Source organism: Mobula hypostoma, chromosome 14, assembly GCF_963921235.1.
Source record: "Mobula hypostoma chromosome 14, sMobHyp1.1, whole genome shotgun sequence".
NCBI classification, from domain to species: Eukaryota; Metazoa; Chordata; class Chondrichthyes; order Myliobatiformes; family Myliobatidae; genus Mobula; species Mobula hypostoma.
Window position 1 is genome coordinate 13,972,359 of NC_086110.1, and position 20,743 is coordinate 13,993,101.

Genomic DNA, 20,743 nt, shown 5'->3' on the forward strand with positions numbered 1-20,743 from the left:
GAGTATCGAAGGAACTGCAGTCCCTAGTGCCTGACTTCTCCTTCTTTGATGGTGGCTGTATACCTTTTAATAAAAGCACATGATTAAAATGGAAGCTTTGATTTTCGTTTCAGCCTTGAGATGATCATATTGGAAATCAGAAGTTGTCAAATACCAGTTAAAGTTCATGTTTGTAGGCAATTAGCTACCGATGTGAATCTGGGAGATATTGGAAGTTGCAATGTTAATCAGAGTTCTTCCTGGTTACTTTTCTTTGTTTCTTTTTATCATGATCATAGCCTAAGAGTAGCAGAAACAGAAATAAGAGTCTTGTATTTATATAATAACCTCCAGACATTTGGGAACATTTTACAGTAAATTTAAGGGTTTAATATATTCTGTATATATACTCCCTGTTCTAATGTAGAAATTAAATCAGCATGCAGACTGTACGATAGTACAAAACCACAAACAGGTAGTGATGGTGTTGAGGGGGAAGTGTGAGGCAGGATACTAGGGAAAATTCTGACCTTTTTTGACATTAGGCCTTTTTAATATCTGCCTGAAATACAACTAATGTCTTATCTGAAAGACGTGAACACTCTCTAAACTGGAATATTAACCTAAATCAGGTATTTATGTCTGTGGAATGGGATTGGTTCCACAATCTTCAGGTTCAGAGGCAACACATTCCCCATGAAGCCGCCATCAGTTTTACAGAGTGCATTTTCTCCTCTGTCCTTTTAAGATATTGACTTGGTAATGGATCCGTAAACATTGCCACAACACAAGCTGCCATGCATGAATGCAAACATGACTATTTCAGATGAAGTAAAATCACCTCCTGAAGACATATTTGAGCTTTATCCCCATACATACAATCACCTTCACTTGTATAAATATGCAAACAACATGCGATGAATTGTTCTGATATTACGGCATTTGAAAAGCGCTGTCACCTATTTGGATAGGACAGTTCTCATTTGGTTCCATTCTCTTTTATTGTCAGGAAATGTGGAGGAGTCTTGACTCAAACGTAGAGCGGTGGAGACGACTCGGTGAATGATAGCTTTAATAATGAACTGCAAAACAACAAGCCATGGCGGGCACATAACAAGAGAAAACTGATACTTACTATGACGGGCAACAAAGTTACTGAAGGCTAGGGCCAACTGGTTGAGGCTGGCTGGTTCGATGGGGGAGCAAGGACTGTGGGCGAGAGTAGGTTGCAGGTGATGAGTTGGAAATGTGTGGCAGGTGGCTGCTGTTAGCTGGGTGGAATCTGGGAGGTGCCTGTCTGTGCATTTCATCTCCTTCCGATGAGCCTCCTGCTCCCTCCTCTGCAACTCAGTGAGTTTGTCCCCTGGCTATCATCCGAAGACCGACAGAAAAAGCCAATCAGCCAGTAATGCTCTAACCCTTCCACATGGAAGAAGTATCCACTCTGAGCTGAGCTGTCCCACAGTCTACACACTTGTCTGCCATGAAGTTTTTGAAGCCTGACAGAAGATGTTTGAGTCGATTATTGAGGATGAGGTCTCAAGGTACTTGGAGGCACAGGACTAAATAGACTTTAGTCAACATGATCTCCTCAAGGGAAAGACCTGCCTGACAAATCTATTGGAATTCTTTGAAGAAATAACAAGCAGGATAGACAATGGCGAACCAGTTGATGTTGTGTACTTGGATTTTCAGAAAGCCTTTGACAAGGCGTCGCACATGAGGCTGCTTAACAAGCTACAAGCCTATGGTTTTACAGGGAAGATTCCAGCACGGGTAAAGCAGTGGCTGACTGGCTGGAGGCAAACAGTGGGAATAAAGGGAGTCTTTTCTAGCTGGCTGCCTGTGACTAGTGGTTTTTGGCAGGGGCTGATACTTTTTATGTTATATGTCAATGATTTGAACATAGAACATGGAATAGTACAGCACAGTACAGGCCCTTCGGCCCACAATGTTGTGCCAACCCTCAAACCCTGCCTCCCATATAAGCCCCCACCTTAAATTCCTCCACATACCAGTCTAGTAGTCTCTTAAACTTCACCAGTGTATCTGCCTCCACCACTGACTCAGGCAGTGCATTCAACGCACCAACCACTCTCTGAGTAAAAAACCTTCCTCTAATTTCCCCCTTGAACTTCCGCCCCTTACCTTAAAGCCATGTCCTCTTGTATTGAACAGTGGTGCCCTGGGGAAGAGGCACTGGCTGTCCACTCTATCTATTCCTCTTGTTATCTTGTACACCTCTATCATGTCTCCTCTCATCCTCCTTCTCTCCAAAGAGTAAAGCCCTAGCTCCCTTAATCTCTGATCATAATGCATACTTTCTAAACCAGGTAGCATCCTGGTAAATCTCGTCTGTACCCTTTCCAATGCTTGCACATCCGTCCTATAATGAGGCGACCAGAACTGGACACAGTACTCCAAGTGTGGCCTCACCAGTGTTTTATAGAGCTGCATCATTACCCTGCTACTCTTAAACTCTATCCCTCGACTTATGAAAGCTAACACCCCATAAGCTTTCTTAACTACTCTATCCACCTGTGGATGAAGGCATTTGGATGAAGGAATTGATGGCTTTGTTGCAAAGTTTGCAGGTGAAATGAAGATAGGCGGAGGAGCAGGTAGTTTTGAGGAAGTAGAGAGGCTACAGAAAGACTTAGACAGATAGGAGAATGGGAAATGAAATGACAGATGGAATACAGTGTTGGGAAGTGTATGGCCATGCACTTTGGTAGAAAAAATGAAACTGTTGACTATTTTCTAAATGGAGAGAAAATACAAACAAACTCAGACACAAAAGGGGCTTGGGAGTCCTTGTGCAGGATTCCCTGAAGGTTAATTTGTAGGTTGAGTCTGTGATGAGGAAGGCAAATGTAATGTTAGCATTCATTTCAAGAAGACTAGAATATAAAAGCAAGGATGTAATGCTGAGACTTTACAAAGCACTGGTGAGGCCTCACTCGGAGTATTGTGAGCAGTTTGGGGCCCTTATCTTAGAAAGGACCTGCTGAAACTGGAGCGAGTTCAAAGGAGGTTCACGAAAATGATTCCAGGATTAAACGGCTTATCATATGAAAAGCGTTTGATGGCACTTGGCCTGTATTCATTAGGGTTCAGAAGAATGAGGTGTGACCTCATTGAAACCCTTCAAATGGTGAAAGGCCTTGAGAGAGTAGATTTGGAGAGGATGTTTCCTATGGTGGGGGAGTCTAAGACCAGAGGACACAAACTCAGAATAGAGGGGCATCCTGTTAGAATAGAGATGAGGAGGAAGGAGGAGGTGGATCTGTGGAATTCTTTGCCACAGGCAGCTGTGGAAACCAAGTCTTTATGTATATTTAAGGCAGAAGTTGATAAATTCTTGATTGGTCAGGGCATGAAGGGATATGGTGAGAAGCCGGGAGATTGGGGTTGAGAGAAAAATTGGATCAGCCATGATGAAATGGCAGAGCAGTCCCAATGGGCTGAATGGCCTAGTTCTGCTCCCATATGTTATGGTCTTATAATTGTCGTGTGTATCTCGGGGTGCGTGGGGTGTCCAGGGAAGGGTAGCTCCTCTGGTGAAGGAGCCTGTCATGTCCATTCTGGGACAGCTCACTCACCCGGATACTGAGCTGTCACCTGTGGCTCCAAGTGGCTGTTTGCATGTGACAGTTGCCACCCCGGTACACCACATCAACAGGTGGGCTAAAGCGGCTGAGGGTAGCCAGGGACCTCCAACCCCGGTAAAATAGAGACATGCCTATCCTAGCGTACGAAGTCCGTCTGTGTGAATGAGATCTGCAGTGAGATTCAAAGGCTAGGAAGGCGAGACTGCAATGTTCCAAGGGGAGCTAAGGGCATGACAAGGCACAGAAGACGTCATGGTCCAGCCACTATAACCAAGGAGAATCCCAGTTTGTGATGCATGATCATACAACTGGATCCGGATTTCTGATGTTGAAAGAGTCAAACTGCCCCAGTGCGACAGCTTTTCCAGTTTAAAAACTTTAAACTGGACAGGCTTCCTGTCATTGTCAGATACAATGGACAACCAGACCAAGTTCACATTGGGACATGATAGGTTGGTCATTGGGGAAGGGATCCAAGGTGAAGGGCATTTTCACTGCCCCACTTAATCAGATCCTCCTTAAAACCTGGCCTTCCTGGGACAGATTTCTGTCCGGGGGGCTGGAGGAGGGTAGGTTAGGGAGTATTCTGGAGTTATGTGAATGTAGCAGATATTAATTCAAACAAGAACCAGGCTTCAGTTCTTACTGTACATGTAGGTAAGTTTAGGAAGCTTGCAATTAGCCTTCAATTTTTTTTTGTAAATTGCAAGCATTAAATTGAAGTTAAAAGCACAGGCTGTTCCACAGACTAAGAGATTGCCTATGCAAGAGCCAAGTGATAAAGCAAAGGGATTGTGTTAATTGGATTGCATCAAACCACGCAACATGGCACAGTGTTTTGCACCATTGTGACTTGAGTGCAAGTTGGCAGGCCAAACAGACATCACTAAGCATAACAAACATGGCCACAGGTATAGGGAACCAATAGTTTTTGTGTACTTACCATATTCGTGTACTCCGAGACAACCCTGACTACATTAATTTTGAGTATCTGGCTCTCTGTTGTCAAAAGGTTTTAGGATATTTATGTTAATTAGTTTCTCCCAAAGGCGTTTGGACCTCCAGAGGTGATTTATCAATTACAACGTGCTTCCACTATGTATCTCAAAGAAACGATGTGTCAACTCAAAGTACTGAAGTAATCAATATGATTGTAACTATTGAAATTGTATTGAATCATCTGCTGTTACCTATGATCTTAAAGATATAAAAATGTGATGTAACTTTGAGTTTGTGATCCTTTACCAAGAGTGTCTCCAAAATGATGCCATCTGGTGGTGATGTGAGCAGTTTCAAGTTCATGGGTGTCAAGATCTCTGAGGATCTAACCTGTTCTCAATATATCGATGCAATTATAAAGAAGGCAAGACAGCGACTATACTTCATTAGGAGCTTGAAGAGATTTGGTATGTCAACAAGTACACTCAAAAACTTCTATAGATGTAATCTGACAGGCTGCGTCACTGTCTGGTATGGTGGGTAAGGGGAGGTGGCTACTGCACAGGACCGTAGGAAGCTGCAGAGGTTTGTACATCTCAGACATCCCACCTCTCCTGGAAGTTCCGGGAGTCTCCCTCATATCGACAGTGGCTCCCTGACGTCTGCAAATTATATACAGTACAATCTCCCGGAAATCAATTTTTTTGAAAGCCAGTGAGCGAGAGGGAGAGAGAGGGAGCGAATGAGTGAGTGACAGAGAGACAGAGAGAGCATCCTGATTGGTCTCTTTTTGTGCTAAGTAGACCTATCAGTTTTCTCTGTGGGTGGGCTTTACAGTCGATTTAAATGGGATTAGAGCAGGGTTTAAATTGGAACAAAATTCCAAAATCATCCGCAAAGACATCTTTAAAAACGCGCTCACAGCAAGCAACTTCTTCGAGGTTCTTTTCCTGAAACACTTCCACTTATAGGTACATCGAAGCCCGCGATAGGCTGGGTTTAAGCGCAGCCGTTTACAAGTCAGGTCAGGGCCTTGTCTTGCTACTGGTACCACGTAGCCCAGTACTACCTGTCTCGGGTTGGGTTGTCGGCGACTCAACCAGCACACCCCCTGGTGCACTTTGGTTAACCAGGGAGGAGGGTGTGTAGGCACCCAGCAGGACTAAAAACAAAACCTGTCAAAGGGTGGATGAACTCTATGTGAGTCTGTGTGAGGAGTGGCGCACCACACAATATTCCGTTTCACGCCTTGTAAGGCATTATGATGACAGACAACCCAACAAACCCTATACTTCCAGAGCCAGGAGTGCTCAGGAACTCTGCGGAATGCCCAGACCCTGGCCAAGACAGGCAGTATGAAGATGCAACCTCAAACCCCATGGGGAGGGTTGAGTCCGACAAGGGGGGTGTTGTAAGGTAAAAACGATCATCTCAACCTTCAACACAAACACCATCCGCCTCTTGCCTCGATGCACAGAGTTGGCATCACAGGCAAGCAGCTACGAGATCTCCATCCTGGGGATCCAGGAACACCGTTGTGTACACCCTGACGAAGAGATAAGGTTCACAGAGGTAGAGGGGATGCACCTCATCACCTCGTCTGCATGGAGAGAGCTGGCGACGATGTCAGCACAAGGTGGAGTAGGGCTGATGGTGAACAGCAAGGCAAAGGAGGCACTGAGGGGTGTAGTCTCAGTCAGTGACAGAATCCTTACTGCGGAATTCGACGGAAACCCGGTGACCTCTGTCATCATCTGTTACTCCCCGCACAACAGCAGCGAGGAGAAGGAGGTGGAGGCCTTCTACAGTAAACTTCACCAAGCTGTCACTTCAATACCGGCACATAACTTCCTGGCTGTGCTTGGCGATTTTAATGACCGGGTCGGGCTGGAAGATGTTGCATACTCATACCGAGACTTTACCAACAGAAATGGACAATATCTAGTTGATTTCATCCAGGAACACAGTCTCATTGCCGCCAACACACAATTCAAGAAGCGAGCTGGTAAACTGTGAACATATGAAAACAGAGCCTCCATCTACAGGAAACAGCTCGATTACATCCTCAAAAGAACAAAATGGTGTAATTGTGTGATCAACACAGAAGCCTACAGCACCTTCAACTCAGTCAGTTCTGACCAGAGTAGTGTCAATGCAAGTGAGACTGAGCCTGCGGCAACCCAAAGCCACAGGACCCAAGGAGAAGATAGACAGGAAGGCACTCTCCTCACAACCTATTCTTCAAGCCCAGTACACAGTGGAGGTGAGAAATCACTTCAGCCCACCGGAAAAGGGGGAGGAAGAGACTGCCACCAACCGCTATCAACATCTCATAGACACACACACAGATGCAACAGAGAGTTTGCCTACTTGTGAAGCGAATCAAGAAGAACCGGATCTCGAAACATCCTGATGTCATCGCAGCAAGAAGTGTGGTCAATGCTTGTCATGCCGAACTTAGAAGGAGCAAATCAGAAGAGCTAACAGACAAGTTCAAGACAGCAAAGAAGAATCTCTTTGCCACCTACGACCAACTGAAGGAAGGGGAACTAGCTGAGAGGATTAGAGAGCTAGAAGCTGCTAATGAAGACATGCAGCATGGAGAAGCATGGCGCCTAGTCAATGAGATCAGTAGACGGAAGAAGTCCCCATCAGGTCAAATAAGTGGTAAAACACCAGAGGACTGTGTCCTGACACGGTTTACCCACTTTAAGAACCTGCTGGGAAGCCCTCCAACAATTACGGAAGAAGAAGAGGACATACCCACGATACTAACGCAAGTCGACATCATATGACGGCCCGTTCACCATTGAGGAACTGAAGAAGGCCAAATATGCACTCAAACAAGGCAGGAGCACTGGACCAGATGGGATACCACCAGATGTCCTGAAGAACTGCGACTTGGACGACATCTTGCTGGACATATGTAATACGACACTGATGAAAGGCGACAAACCAGCATAGTGGTCACTCCCAAACATTATCCCAGTCCCCAAGTCTGGATCCCTCACAAAGACAGATAACTACCGCTGTATCAGCTTGACCTGCATCTTAGCAAAGTTATACAATCGGATGATCTTGAACAGGATTCGCACCACCATTGACCCTAAGCTAAGATTCAATCAGAAAAGTTTTCGGCAGAAGCGCATAACAGTAATGCAAATACTTGCTCTCCGTAGAATCACTGAGGAAGTCAAGAAGACCACCTACCAGCCGTGTTTACTTACATCGATTTTTGCAAAGCTTTTGACTCCATTCACTGAGGTAAAATAATGAAGATCCTGAAAGCTTATGGAGTACCAGACCGTCTACTGAGAGCAATAGAGTCCAGCTATACCAAAACCATGGCGAAAGTTGTATCACCAAACAGAGAAACAGCAGGGTTTCAGCTCCTAGCTGGTGTGCTGCAAGGAGACACTCTGGCACCCTACATCTTTATAATCTCCTTGATTACGCTCTGCGTCAAGCTACCAAAGATCATGACAAGTTTGGTTTTACCATAAAACCAGGGAGAACCAAAAGGGTCAGACTAGTTACACTCACAGATCTCGATTTTGCAGATGACATAGTCCTGCTCTCTGACCAGATGGAGGAAGCACAGCAGCTGCTGACAAAAGTGGAAATTGAGTGCAATAAAGTTGGACTTCACCTAAACGCTAAAAAGACAGAGTACATGGCGTTTAACTGCGACGAAGGTACTCTCAAGACCGTAGAGAATGATACCATTAAGAATGTCTTTGACTACAAGTACCTCGGGCCAAGAATGATGAGTTCGGAGAAGGACATAAAGATACGGAAGGCACTGGCGTGGAGGGCTATGAACGACATGAAGGAAATCTGGAAGTCGAACCTGACCAGAGGGCTTAAAAAGAGGATTTTCATAGCAGTCATAGAGTCCATTCTCACGTACAAATGCGAGACGTGGACACTCACCAACTCAATGCGAAAGTCTCTAGATGGTTGCTATACACGAATGCTCCGGATGGCTCTTGACGTGAGTTGGCAACAGCACATGACAAATGTCGAGCTCTATAACAACCTACCAATGCTCACCACTAAAATCAAGGCGAGAAGATTGCAACTAGCGGGGCACTGTCTACGCCATCCCGAGCTACCTGCCAGCCTAGTCATCATATGGGAGCCCAAGCACGGGAGGATGAACCCTGGGCACCCTCCCAAGACTATGGTCAACACACTCCTAGAAGACAGTGGCGCGGCTAATGTAGATGAACTGAACACACTGATGAGGGAGGGGGAGAAGTGGAGAGTCCGTCATCGTGCCCGACGCCGGCCCCCTAGGCCTGAGTTGACGTAGTAGTAGTAGTTTTCAGAAGAAAAACCGATTTTAATAAATACCCAGCCACCACCGAGGTCTCGTCATTAGGACAGCGAACTGTTTACCTGGGCTGCGCACTTTATATGCATTTTGAATTACACTTTATTAAATAATGTGGTAATATATTGTTTTATGTGGTGTGCGTGATATATGTATTGTGGCTACACCGTGGTCCAGACAGAGGTGGTTTCGTTTGTGGACAATCAGCCAGATGACAATAAACTTGAACTTGAAGATACAGAACTTCTAAATCACTCATTTAAAATCCTCCATTTCAATGTAAAAAAGTAAGTTCTGATCCCGACTATTGCAGGCAGTGTGTGTGGGTGTGACTGCGGACGTATATGCGATCGGACGTTGTCCGAATGGACGTTAAGCGACGCACACCTGTAATAAGGATACACCTTATGCTTTTATTTCATTTAGGGACCACAACATATTTGGGACGCTAAGCGCAGGGAAAGCTGCTCAAGTATTTCACAGTTCTTTTCAGCAGAAAACCAAAGTCTGACAGAGAAGGTGACTAGAGCTGAGGTGAACTTTACATCTTTCATTGTTGAGCATAAACTGCCATTCTAGGTGTGTAAGCAAACAGGCAAGCTAATCAGGAAAATGTTTCCTGATTCAGAAATAGCAAAAAACTATGCCTACTCATCAACCAAGACAGCAGCTATTGTGAACATGGCACATTAAGACAGAATTCAGAAGTCAGCTGTCTCTGTGAATCTCATGTCTTGCAAAATTAACGGATTCATTGACACAGACTGCTATGAGATTGAGAGTACCGGTTGAGATCTCCCTGAAAAAAGGTTGAGACCTCCTTGAAATGAGTTTTTGCAGGGTGGGGTGTCTGACATCTAGTCAGCTCCATCTTGAGTACTAACCTACAAAGTACACAGGACATCTTCAAGGAGCAGTGTCTCAGAAAGTCAATGTCCATTATTAAGGACCTCCAGCACCCAGGGCATGCCCTTTTCTCACTGTTACCATCGGGTAGGAGGTACAGAAGCCCGAAGGCGCACACTCAGCGATTAAGGAACAGCTTCTTCCCCTCTGCCATCCGATTCCTAAATGGACATTGAACCCGTGAACACTACCTCACTTTTTAACATATATTATTTCTGTTTTTGCATGATTTTTAATCTATTCAATATACGTATACTGTAATAGAAACATAGAAAATAGGTGCAGGACTAGGCCATTCGGCCCTTCGAACCTGCACCGTCATTCAGTATGATCATGGCTGATCATCCAACTCAGAACCCTGTACCAGCCTTCCCTCCATACCCCCTAATCCCTTTAGCCACAAGGGCCATATCTAACTCCCTCTTAAATATAACCAATGAACTGGCCTCAACTGTTTCCTGTGGCAGAGAATTCCACAGATTCACCACTCTCTGTGTGAAGAAGTTTTTCCTCATCTCGGTCCTAAAAGGCTTCCCCTTTATCCTCAATCTGTGACCCCTCGTTCTGGACTTGCCCAACATCGGGAACAATCTTCCTGCATCTAGCCTGTCCAATCCCTTTAGGATATTATACGTTTCAATAAGATCCCCCCTCAATCTTCTAAATTCCAACGAATATAAGCCTAGTCGATCCAGTCTTTCTTCATATGAAAGTCCTGCCATCCCAGGAATCAATCTGGTGAACCTTCTTTGTACTCCCTCTATGGCAAGGATGTCTTTCCTCAGATTAGGGGACCAAAACTGCACACAATACTCCAGGTGTGGTCTCACCAAGGCCTTGTACAACTGCAGTAGTACCTCCCTGCTCCTGTACTCAAATCCTCGTACTATGAATGCCAGCATACCATTTGCCTTTTTCACTGCCTGCTGTACCTGCATGCCCACTTTCAATGACTGGTGTACAATGACACCCAGGTCTCGTTACACCTTCCCTTTTCCTAATTGGCCACCATTCAGATAATAATTTGTTTTCCTGTTTTTGCCACCAAAGTGGATAACCTCACATTTATCCACATTAAATTGCATCTGCCATGAATTTGCCCACTCACCTAACCTATCCAAGTCACCCTGCATCCTCTTAGCATCCTCCTCACAGCTAACACTGCCACCCAGCTTCATGTCATCCGCAAACTTGGAGATGCTGCATTTAATTCCCTCATCTAAGTCATTATTATATATTGTAAACAACTGGGGTCCCGGCACTGAGCCTTGCGGTAACCCACTAGTCACTGCCTGCCATTCTGAAAAGGTCCCGTTTATTCCCACTCTTTGCTTCCTGTCTGCCAACCAATTCTCTATCCACATCAGTACCTTACCCCCAATACCGTGTGCTTTAAGTTTGCACGCTAATCTCCTGTGCGGGACCTTGTCAAAAGCCTTTTGAAAATCCAAATATACCACATCCACTGGTTCTCCCCTATCCACTCTACTAGTTACATCCTCAAAAAATTCTATGAGATTCGTCAGAAATGATTTTCCTTTCACAAATCCATGCTGACTTTGTCCGATGATATCACCGCTTTCCAAATGTGCTGTTATCACATCTTTGATAACTGACTCCAGCATTTTCCGCACCACCGATGTTAGGCTAACCGGTCTATAGTTCCCCGGTTTCTCTCTCCCTCCTTTTTTAAAAAGCAGGGTTACATTAGCCACCCTCCAATCCTCAGAAACTAGTCCAGAATCTAAAGAGTTTTGAAAAATTATCATTAGTGCTTCCACTATTTCTTGGGCTACTTCCTTAAGCACTCTGGGATGCAGACCATCTGGCCCTGGGGATTTATCTGCCTTTAATCCCTTCAATTTACCTAACACCACTTCCCTACTAACATGTATTTCTCTCAGTTCCTCCATCTCACAGGACCCTCTGTCCCCTACTATTTCTGGAAGATTATTTATGTCCTCCTTAGTGAGGACAGAACCAAAGTAGTTATTCAATTGGTCTCCTATGTCCTTGCTCCCCATAATCAATTCACCTGTTTCTGTCTGTAGGGGACCTACATTTGTCTTAACGAATCTTTTTCTTTTCACATATCTATAAAAGCTTTTACAGTCAGTTTTTATGTTCCCTGCCAGTTTTCTCTCATAATCTTTTTTCCCTTTCCTAATTAAGCCCTTTGTCCTCCTTTGCTGGACTCTGAATTTCTCCCAGCCCTCAGTTGAGCCACTTTTTCTGGCTAATTTGTATGCTTCTTCTTTGGAATTGATACTATCCCTAATTTCCCTTGTCAGCCACGGGTGCACTACCTTCCCTGATTTATTCTTTTGCCAAACTGGGATGAACAATTGTTGTAGTTCATCCATGCGATCTTTAAATGCTTGTCATTGCATATCTACCGTCAAGCCTTTAAGTGTCATTTGCCAGTCTATCTTAGTTAATTCACGTCTCATACCTTCAAAGTTACCCTTCTTTAAGTTCAGAACCTTTGTTTCTGAATTAACTATGTCATTCTCCATCTTAATGAAGAATTCCACCATATTATGGTCACTCTTACCCAAGGGGCCTCTCACGACATGATTGCTGATTAACCCTTCCTCATTGCTCAATACCCAGTCTAGAATAGCCTGCTCTCTAGTTGGTTCCTCGACAATGTTGGTTCAAAAAACCATCCTGCATACATTCCAAGAAATCCTCTTCCTCAGCACCCTTACCAATTTGGTTCACCTAATCTATATGTAGATTGAAGTCACCCATTATAACTGCTGTTTCTTTATTGCATGCATTTCTAATTTCCTGTTTAATACCGTCCCCAACCTCACTACTACTGTTAGGTGGCCTGTACACAACTCCCACCAGCGTTTTCTGCCCCTTAGTGTTATGCAGCTCTACCCCTATCGATTCCACAATCTCCCGGCTAATGTCCTTCCTTTCTATTGTGTTCATCTCCGCTCTAACCAGCAATGCTGCCCTACCTCCTTTTTTTTCATGTCTATCCCTCCTGAATATTGAATATCCCTGAATGTTGAGCTCCCATCCTTGGTCACCCTGGAGCCACGTCTCTGTGATCCCAACTATATCATATTCATTAATAACAATCTGCACTTTTAATTCATCCACTTTGTTACGAATGCTCCTTGCATTGACACGCAAAGCCTTCAGGCTCGCTTCTACAACACTCCTAGCCCTTATATAATTATGTTGAAAAGTGGCCCTTTTTGATTTTTGCCCTGGATTTACCAGCCTACCACTTATACTCTTCACCTTACTACTTTTTGCTTCTACCCTCATTTTACACCCCTCTGTCTCTCTGCACTTGCTCTTATCCCCCTGTTGTGAACTAACCTCCTCTCTCCTAGTCTCTTTAATTTGATCCCCACCCCCCAACCATTCTAGTTGACTGATTTGTTCTGTAATTGATTTATGTATTTATTTATTCTTACTATTATTTTATTTTTTCCTTGTTCTTCTATGTTATGTATTGCATTGAACTGCTGCTGCTGCTAAGTTAACAAATTTCACGACACATGTCGGTGATAATAAATCTGATTCTGAAGACTTCCATATTACCAGCTTCAGTGTCTCTCTAGTGACTTTGACCATAGTCACAACAATATGGATCCCAGATCGGCCTCTACAGCCACCTGAAGACCCACTAAGAAGCAACCCCTTAAGAGAATGTCATACTCCATTCGAGCGATTGTATTATTATTGTCTCAGAGCATTCCTGGAGCCTGTCTGTGAAACAGCAAAAACAAGGCTGTCCATTAGAAACCTGAGCAACACACACAAAACACTGGGGGAAATCCACAGGCCAGCACGATCTATGGAAAAAAGTATAGTCGACAGGTCTCGGCCCAAAACGTCAACTGTAATTTTTTCCGTGGATGCTGCCTGGCCTGCTGAGTTCTCCAGCATTTTGTGTATGTTGCTTAGATTTCCAGCATCTGCAGATTCTCTTGTTTGTCATTAGAAAACTTGTATCCTTAATTGTAACATGGTTACTTGATTTTATTTGAAAATTCAATTTTTAGTTTACAACACATCTTGACTATGCATTTAGTTAAAGAGTACAGTAATTGATGCATAGTAGCACCGGGCGAAGGATTTTAAAGTAACACATTGGTGACCACTCTACATTGGAGATGGTCATTAGCTGAAAGATCTTGAACTGTATAATGGAAATAAGTGTTCAGGAAGGTGAAGGACATTTGATTTATCTTGACAGAGTGAAGCAGAAAACGGACTGTCCAGGCAGCAGTGATTCTCTCCGACATAGAAATGTATAAAGTTTAATTAGACAAGCTGAGCCAAAGTGTGAGATAATTACTAGATTGTACAAATGTGAAGACATTTTTCTGAGTGATAACATCTGCAGGAAAACAATCTCTAAAAAAGGTGTAATTTTAATAGGAGAAGGCAAGATGTTGGTAAATGGTGGGATCAATAGAGAAATGTTGCAAGAAAAAAGCAGCTGGAAATCCTGAGTGGTGTGCAATTATGCCTGTAGAAGTACATAGAGACAGACTTGAAGTTGTAATTATACACCACAGGATGAAAGGTTGCTTTGAGAATCTATTCTGACCTCAGAGAAATTAGATGATTTACAGTATGTCATTTGGGAGAAGGCTTGGAGTTCATCTTAGGTAATTAGTGAATCCACAAGACGGAGGTGGATGTGAGATGCAGATGCAGGAAAATCTCAGGGGGTGACCGAAGCTGGTACTGAAACACAAGTGTGTGAGTGTGTTGGAGCTGTGGGAGGAGACAGGAGAGATTTGTCTCCTGCTTTTCAGTAAAATATGAACTAAAGGCAGAAGGTTCAACCAGATAAAGAGAATTGCATTATCTGTGCTGAAACAGACAGCTAGAGAAACTGATGATGAAGCAGGAACAATATCTATTGATGTCAGCACGGTCAGTGCAGGCTTGGATAACGAAAACTCAGAGTTATTTAAGAGTCCCAGCCCAGTTTTAATTGTAATTCCTTTCACTTATAAAGAAAGTAAACAAAGACTTCAATCGTGCAAAGGTGAAATTATATAAATTTGTGGAGCTTGTTTTCCTGTTAGAGGTCAGGTACAGTTTTTGGTTCAGAGTGGTGACAACAGATGCAAGGAGAACTTGTGGGTTTTAAGGCCTCCGCTGGTCAGATAGCATGTTTAAGAATTGGCATTAAGTATAATATAATAATTCAGATGCTGATGTCATAATCTGTTCATTAAATGACTGAGTGCTTCATGTAGGAATATTCTCAGAAGTTTGTACTGGAACTGAGCATCTTGATAAGACTAGGAAATCAGCTTTGTTGGAACAAGTGCAAATGTGTCCTTTGGCAAAGGACATTGCCTTTAGATCATAACACCATAAGACTTAGGAGCAGAATTAGGCTCTTTAGCCCATCGAGTCTGCTCCATCGTTCTATCATGGCTGGTCTATTACTCCCTCAACCCCATCCTCTTGCCTTCTCCCTGTAACCTTTGATGCCCTGGCTAATCAAAAACCTATTAACCGCATTTTAAATACCTAGTGACTTGGCCTTTCAATGATAAACTGAAACACGAAGCACTGAATGATCTGGTCAAGCAAGATATTACAGTTTTGGTAAGAGCAACTGTTTGGACCAAATTACAAGTTAATGGCAGCAATCCCATCTGCCCACACATGGTCCACATCTCCAAATTTGCTGCTTCTTCTTATATCTGTCTAAATTTCTCTTAAATGTTGTATTGCATTTAATTCTACCATGACCCCCTTCCTCACCTGTGAGCTTCAGGCACCCACCACACTCTGTATAAAAAAATTACCTTGCAACCTTCTTTAAATTTCCCCCCTTCCCATCTTAAAGTTATGCCTTTTTCTATTTGATATTTCCACTCCGAGACAAAAAGATGTTTCTATCAGCCCTGTCTATGCAACTTATAATTTTATATGCTTCGAACAGGTTTCAGTTCAGCCTCCAATGCTCCAGAAAGGAAACTCCAAGTTAATGCAACCTCTCCTTATAAATAACCTGGCTGATCTCAGTGACGACTAACAGCGTGCTGAAGGAAGAGGGAGGACTAAATACTTGGTGAGTACTGAGCATTTTAGTGAGAACAAAAAACGTTTTTTCAATTCATTTGGTGTCAGCTGCTGTCAAGTTCACCAGTGGCACGGCAATGGTGGGGCTCATTGCCAACAACGGTGGGTTGGCCTGCAGAGATGAGGTGGGAGGGCTCGAGGCCTGGTGCCTCTTCCTCACTGTCAACAAGACAAAGGAGATGGTTATCGACTTCAGGAGAACCATCTCCCCTCCTGAAGTGTTACACCACTCACACCCCTACTTACATCGGTAGCACAGCAGTGGAAACTGGGAACAATTTCAAACTCCTGGGAGAGCACATCTCACACAACATCCTGTGGTCCTAGAACACATCCTATACAGTCAAGAAAGCTCACTAACATCTCTACTTTCTGAGAAGGCTGAAGAGAGCTGGACTATGCATATCAATAATATGACCTTCTACAGATATGCAGCAGAAAGCGTCCCAAAATGCTGCACGACTGCAGGGTATGGAAAGTGCACTGCGGCAGACAGCAAAGCTCTACAATGGGGAGTCAAGCCTGTCCAAGGCATCACTGACACCAAGGACATAATTACAGCAAGGTGCCAGGAGGAAAAAACACAGCAATACCGTGAAAGATACCGCCCTCCTTGTTCATGGGCTGTTTGTCCCACTCCCATCAGGGTGGAAGCTAATGGCAGTGTCCATGCCAGGACCACCAGACTCAAAAACAATGACTTTCCCCAAGAAGTAAGGCTACTCAATACAACCAACCACTAACCCACCCCTCCACTAATACACTCCCCACCACCACTACTTTATCATTCCTGTCGGAGTCACCTTACGTACTGACACGCCAGTAACTAGCATCACTTCATGTTAATATAATCAATGGATGTATAAAAGCTGTCTCATGTATCTATATTTACTGTGTTGTTTATCTTATTGTGTTATTTTGACTGTATCGGATCCAGAGTAACAATTATTTTATTCTCCTCTACACTTGCATACTGGAAATGACATTAAACAATCTAGAATCTTGAATCCTGTTATTTTGACGGTGATCTTTGAGTGATCAGCTCGATGCAATGGAAGCCTGCAGGTACGGTCAAGAGTTTCAGTTGTTGTTCAGGCCAAACATCAGAATGGGGAAGAAATGTGACCTCAGTGACTTTGACTGTGGAATGATTGTTGGGGTGGTTTGCGTATCTCAGGAACTGGTGATCTCCTGGGATCTTCATGCACAACAATATCTAGAGTGTACACAGAATGATGCAAAAAAAAACAAAAATAGAAACATCCGGAGACCAGTAGTTACATGGGCAAAACTCCCTTGTTAATGAGAGAGGTCAGAGGGGACTGTCTAGACTGGTTCACACTGACAAGAAGAAAGCAACAGTAACTTCCGTAACCACGCATTACAACAGTGGTGTGCAGAAGAGCACCTCTAAACTGACAACACGTCAAACCTTGAAGTGGATGGGCTTCTGCAACAGAGGTCCATGAACATATACCCAGAGGTCACTTTACTAGGTGCAGGAGGTACCTAACAAAATGGCCACTGAGTGTAATTATCTTCAGAATGGGTTAATGGAAAACTGAAAATACAAGGCCGATGAAATTCTAACATGAATGCATGACAGCATTTCAGCTCCTGGTGTTCATATCTCCATGCATTTGTTTCTGTGCAAGAGAACGTTTATTCTGATGTAATTTAAACTTGTTGACCAATTGAGAATTTCTCTAGCAGCCTGTGGTAAGTTGTCTGAAGATGGAAGATCAATCACAGATACAAATACGGAATTTGCTAGTTTACAGCAGCAATTACAACCAAGATTACTGTAAACAGGAGTTTAAATGTCCTTATCTCCCTTGAGAGATAGTTCTGGGGTGCCTTCTATTATTTATTCCATACAAAATTGTTGTTAGAAAGACATGCTAGCTGATCTGTCCATAATAGTTGGGACAAACGTCTACATTATTCAAACAATAGACTGCTGAAAGAATGCTCAGAATTTCATCCTTTACAGGTCTAGATATAGATAGGTGAGGCAACACTTCACCTGTGAGTCTGTTAGGGTCATATACTGCATTTGACGCTCCTGGTGCGGCCTCTTGTATATTGGTGAGACCCGACGTAGGTTGGGAGACCGCTTCGCCAAGCATCTATGCTCTGAAGAAGCACTGAAGGGAGACGATGGGCGGTGTTCGGTGCTCCTGGTGTGGCCTCCTGTACATCGGTGAGACCCATCTACGTTCTGTTCGCCAGAACAAGCGGGATCTCCCAGTGGCCACCCATTTTAATTCCACTTCCCATTCCCATTCCAATATGTCCATCCATGGCCTCCTCCACTGTTGGGATAAGACCACACTTAGGTTGGAGAACAACACCTTGTATTCCGCATGGTTAGCCTCCAACCTGATGGCATCAACTTCAATTTCTCAAATTTCCAATAATACACCCCCCCCCCAAATTCACCATTTCTCATCCCCTTGTCCCTCTCTCATGTTATCTCCTTGCCTGTCCATCACCTCCCTCTGGTGCTCCCTGCCCCTTTTTCTTTCTTCTATGGCCTTTTGTCTCTTTCACAAATCAACTTCTTAGCTCTTTGCTTCAGTCTTCCCCCTCCAAGTTTCACCTATCACCTGTCGTTTCTCTCTCCCCTCTTCCCACCTTTCAAATGTATTCATCAGCTTTTTTTTCTCCAGTCCTGCCAAAGGGTTTCGGCCCGAAATGCCAGCTGTGCTTTTTTTTCATCGATGCTACCTGGCCTGCTGATTTCCTCCACATTTTATGTGTGTTGCTCAGATTTCCAGCATCTGAAGATTTTCCCTTATTAGGTCTAGATATTGTGGGCATGATGTCCCCGTATATGGGTGTGATTATCCCACCACCATCAGATTTCTGAATGGTCCATGCACACAAGCTTGTTATTTTGGGTTATTTATTTTGTGATTTATAGTAATTTTATGTCTTTGCATTGTACTGCTGCAAACCAACACATTACACGTCAGAAAATTGTACAATAATAAATCTAACTCCAATTCAGTCAATAATTGGATTTGTGACCTTCATCATCTTGATCTTGAGTGAATACATATTTGGTTTTGAGTTGGTTATGCACTTAATATCTGCTCCTGGGAGTGCAGACTTAACTCTGTCACTCTTCCCTCTGAGCTGCGTGGGTGCGCCGTAACTGAAATGTTCCCACACACAAAGCCTTTGTTGCAGCGCAGCTGGAGTTTTCTCTCATATAATGTGCCACGTGTCTTTCAGGCCATGTAAAACTTTCCAGCTCAGAGCAGCTGTAAAAACAATTCGAGGGATTATTGATAGAAATCCTCACTTTTATCTGAATATATTGGAACATTTTATTACTGAACTGCTACTTGACCCTGAGCACATACAACCAGGTCACCAACATAGACTCTGGTTCTGGGTGAACCCCTCACATTGCCCATTGGGAACTGAAGTTCTTTATTATGTACACGTAATAACACATCTTCACCTTTGAAAGAAAACAAAACACAATCCTCTGGCCTCATAAACCTGCAAGGAACAATAATCCTTTCCAATAAAGATATCTACATCCCGTAGTTGGTCTCTTTTCTTTTTTTTGAATTTTCAACTGTTCAACATTTCAACTTCAATTGTAATAAGCAACTACAGTCTCTTATCCACTCAGCAACCTTCTATCAGTCTCTAAGGTGGTTTAATGGTCCCCTTTGGTCTGCTATTTGTTTCCACAGGTGTATTGATCATCTGGGCTGGTGAAAGGCCACTCTGCAGTGGTTCACTTTTGTAAATCAATAGACTTTTTTGGAAACCCCCTTGTCCATGTTGCACCTTTTTCATGAGGCCCTTCACAACCTTGACTGAATCCTCTGCCAGCACATTCAATTTTAGGTGATAAGGGCTTTAAGTTATATGTTGACCTTTGTCCAATACCACTTCACATTGAACTCTCACAAACACAGTTTTCAGGAAGGTGATGACTGCTTTGTGGGATGTTGATTGCAGTGTTGCAAACTCTGGGTAATTGGAAAAGTAGTCTGTTACAACAATATGACTCTTCCCATTACAATCAAACAAATCCACTCCAACTTTGGAGTACGGCCTGTCTGGTACAGGGTGCGGTGTAAGTGGTTCTGCTTGCTGCTTTGGTCTATAGGTAAGGCATATTTCATATGAAGCAATGATCTGCCTGATGTCTTGATTCATTCTTGACCAGTACGTCACTTCACATACTCCACATTTACCTGTTTCCTCACCAAGATACCCCTCGTGTATCTTCTGGAGAATTTCCTTGCATAGTGACACTGGAATAACAAACTATTCCCTTTGAAGACTATATCTTCCACTACTGACAGTTCAGCTCTGCACGCCCAGTAATCCCGAATACACATTGGACAGTCAGTCCTAGTTGCTGGCCATCCTTTCTGTATTGTCTCTTCAAGTACTTCCATTGTTTCATCTATGTCTGCTGCTGTGCTAATCTTCTCTGTTCTATCAGGAGATACCGGAATGGAGCTGACAGTGCAGCCGGATCCTGGACCTCCTGTCAGATTGCCAGAAGCTGGTAAGAATGGACTCTCTCACCTCTGTCCCTCTGACCCTCAACACAGGTGCCCCTCAGGGCTGCGTCCTAAGCCCATTCCTTTACTCCCTGTATACCCATGACTGTGTCGTCACCCACAGCTCCAATTTGCTAATTAATTTTGCTGACAACACTACACTGATTGGCCTAATCTCAAGTAATAATGAGGCAACCTACAGAAAAGAGATCACCCTGACACAGTGGTGTCAACAAAACAACCTCTCCCTCAATGTTACAAAAACAAAGGAACTGGTTGTGGACTACAGGAGGAATGGAGACAGACTAACTCCTATTGAAATCAATGGATCTGGGGTCGAGAGAGTGAACAGC

The 20,743-nt window shown here is 43.7% G+C and overlaps 1 protein-coding gene across 1 annotated transcript; it reads left to right on the forward strand.

The window, feature by feature from the left end:
* Positions 1–3,554: 3,554 nt before the first annotated feature.
* LOC134356591 (uncharacterized) lies at positions 3,555–19,574 on the forward strand. Its single transcript, XM_063067551.1, has 3 exons — positions 3,555–3,704; positions 5,946–6,410; positions 19,566–19,574. The coding sequence occupies exons 1-3, from the start codon at positions 3,555–3,557 to the stop codon at positions 19,572–19,574; spliced, it is 624 nt and encodes a 207-aa protein (XP_062923621.1).
* Positions 19,575–20,743: the final 1,169 nt, after the last annotated feature.

Excerpts from the sequence above, each read along its gene's own strand:
- LOC134356591 (XM_063067551.1), top strand. The coding sequence starts at position 3,555 with ATGTCCATTCTGGGACAGCTCACTCACCCGGATACTGAGCTGTCACCT. Across the intron at positions 3,705-5,945 it reads GCCAGGGACCTCCAACCCCG|GTAAAAACGATCATCTCAAC; the intron begins GTAAAATAGAGA and ends GGGTGTTGTAAG.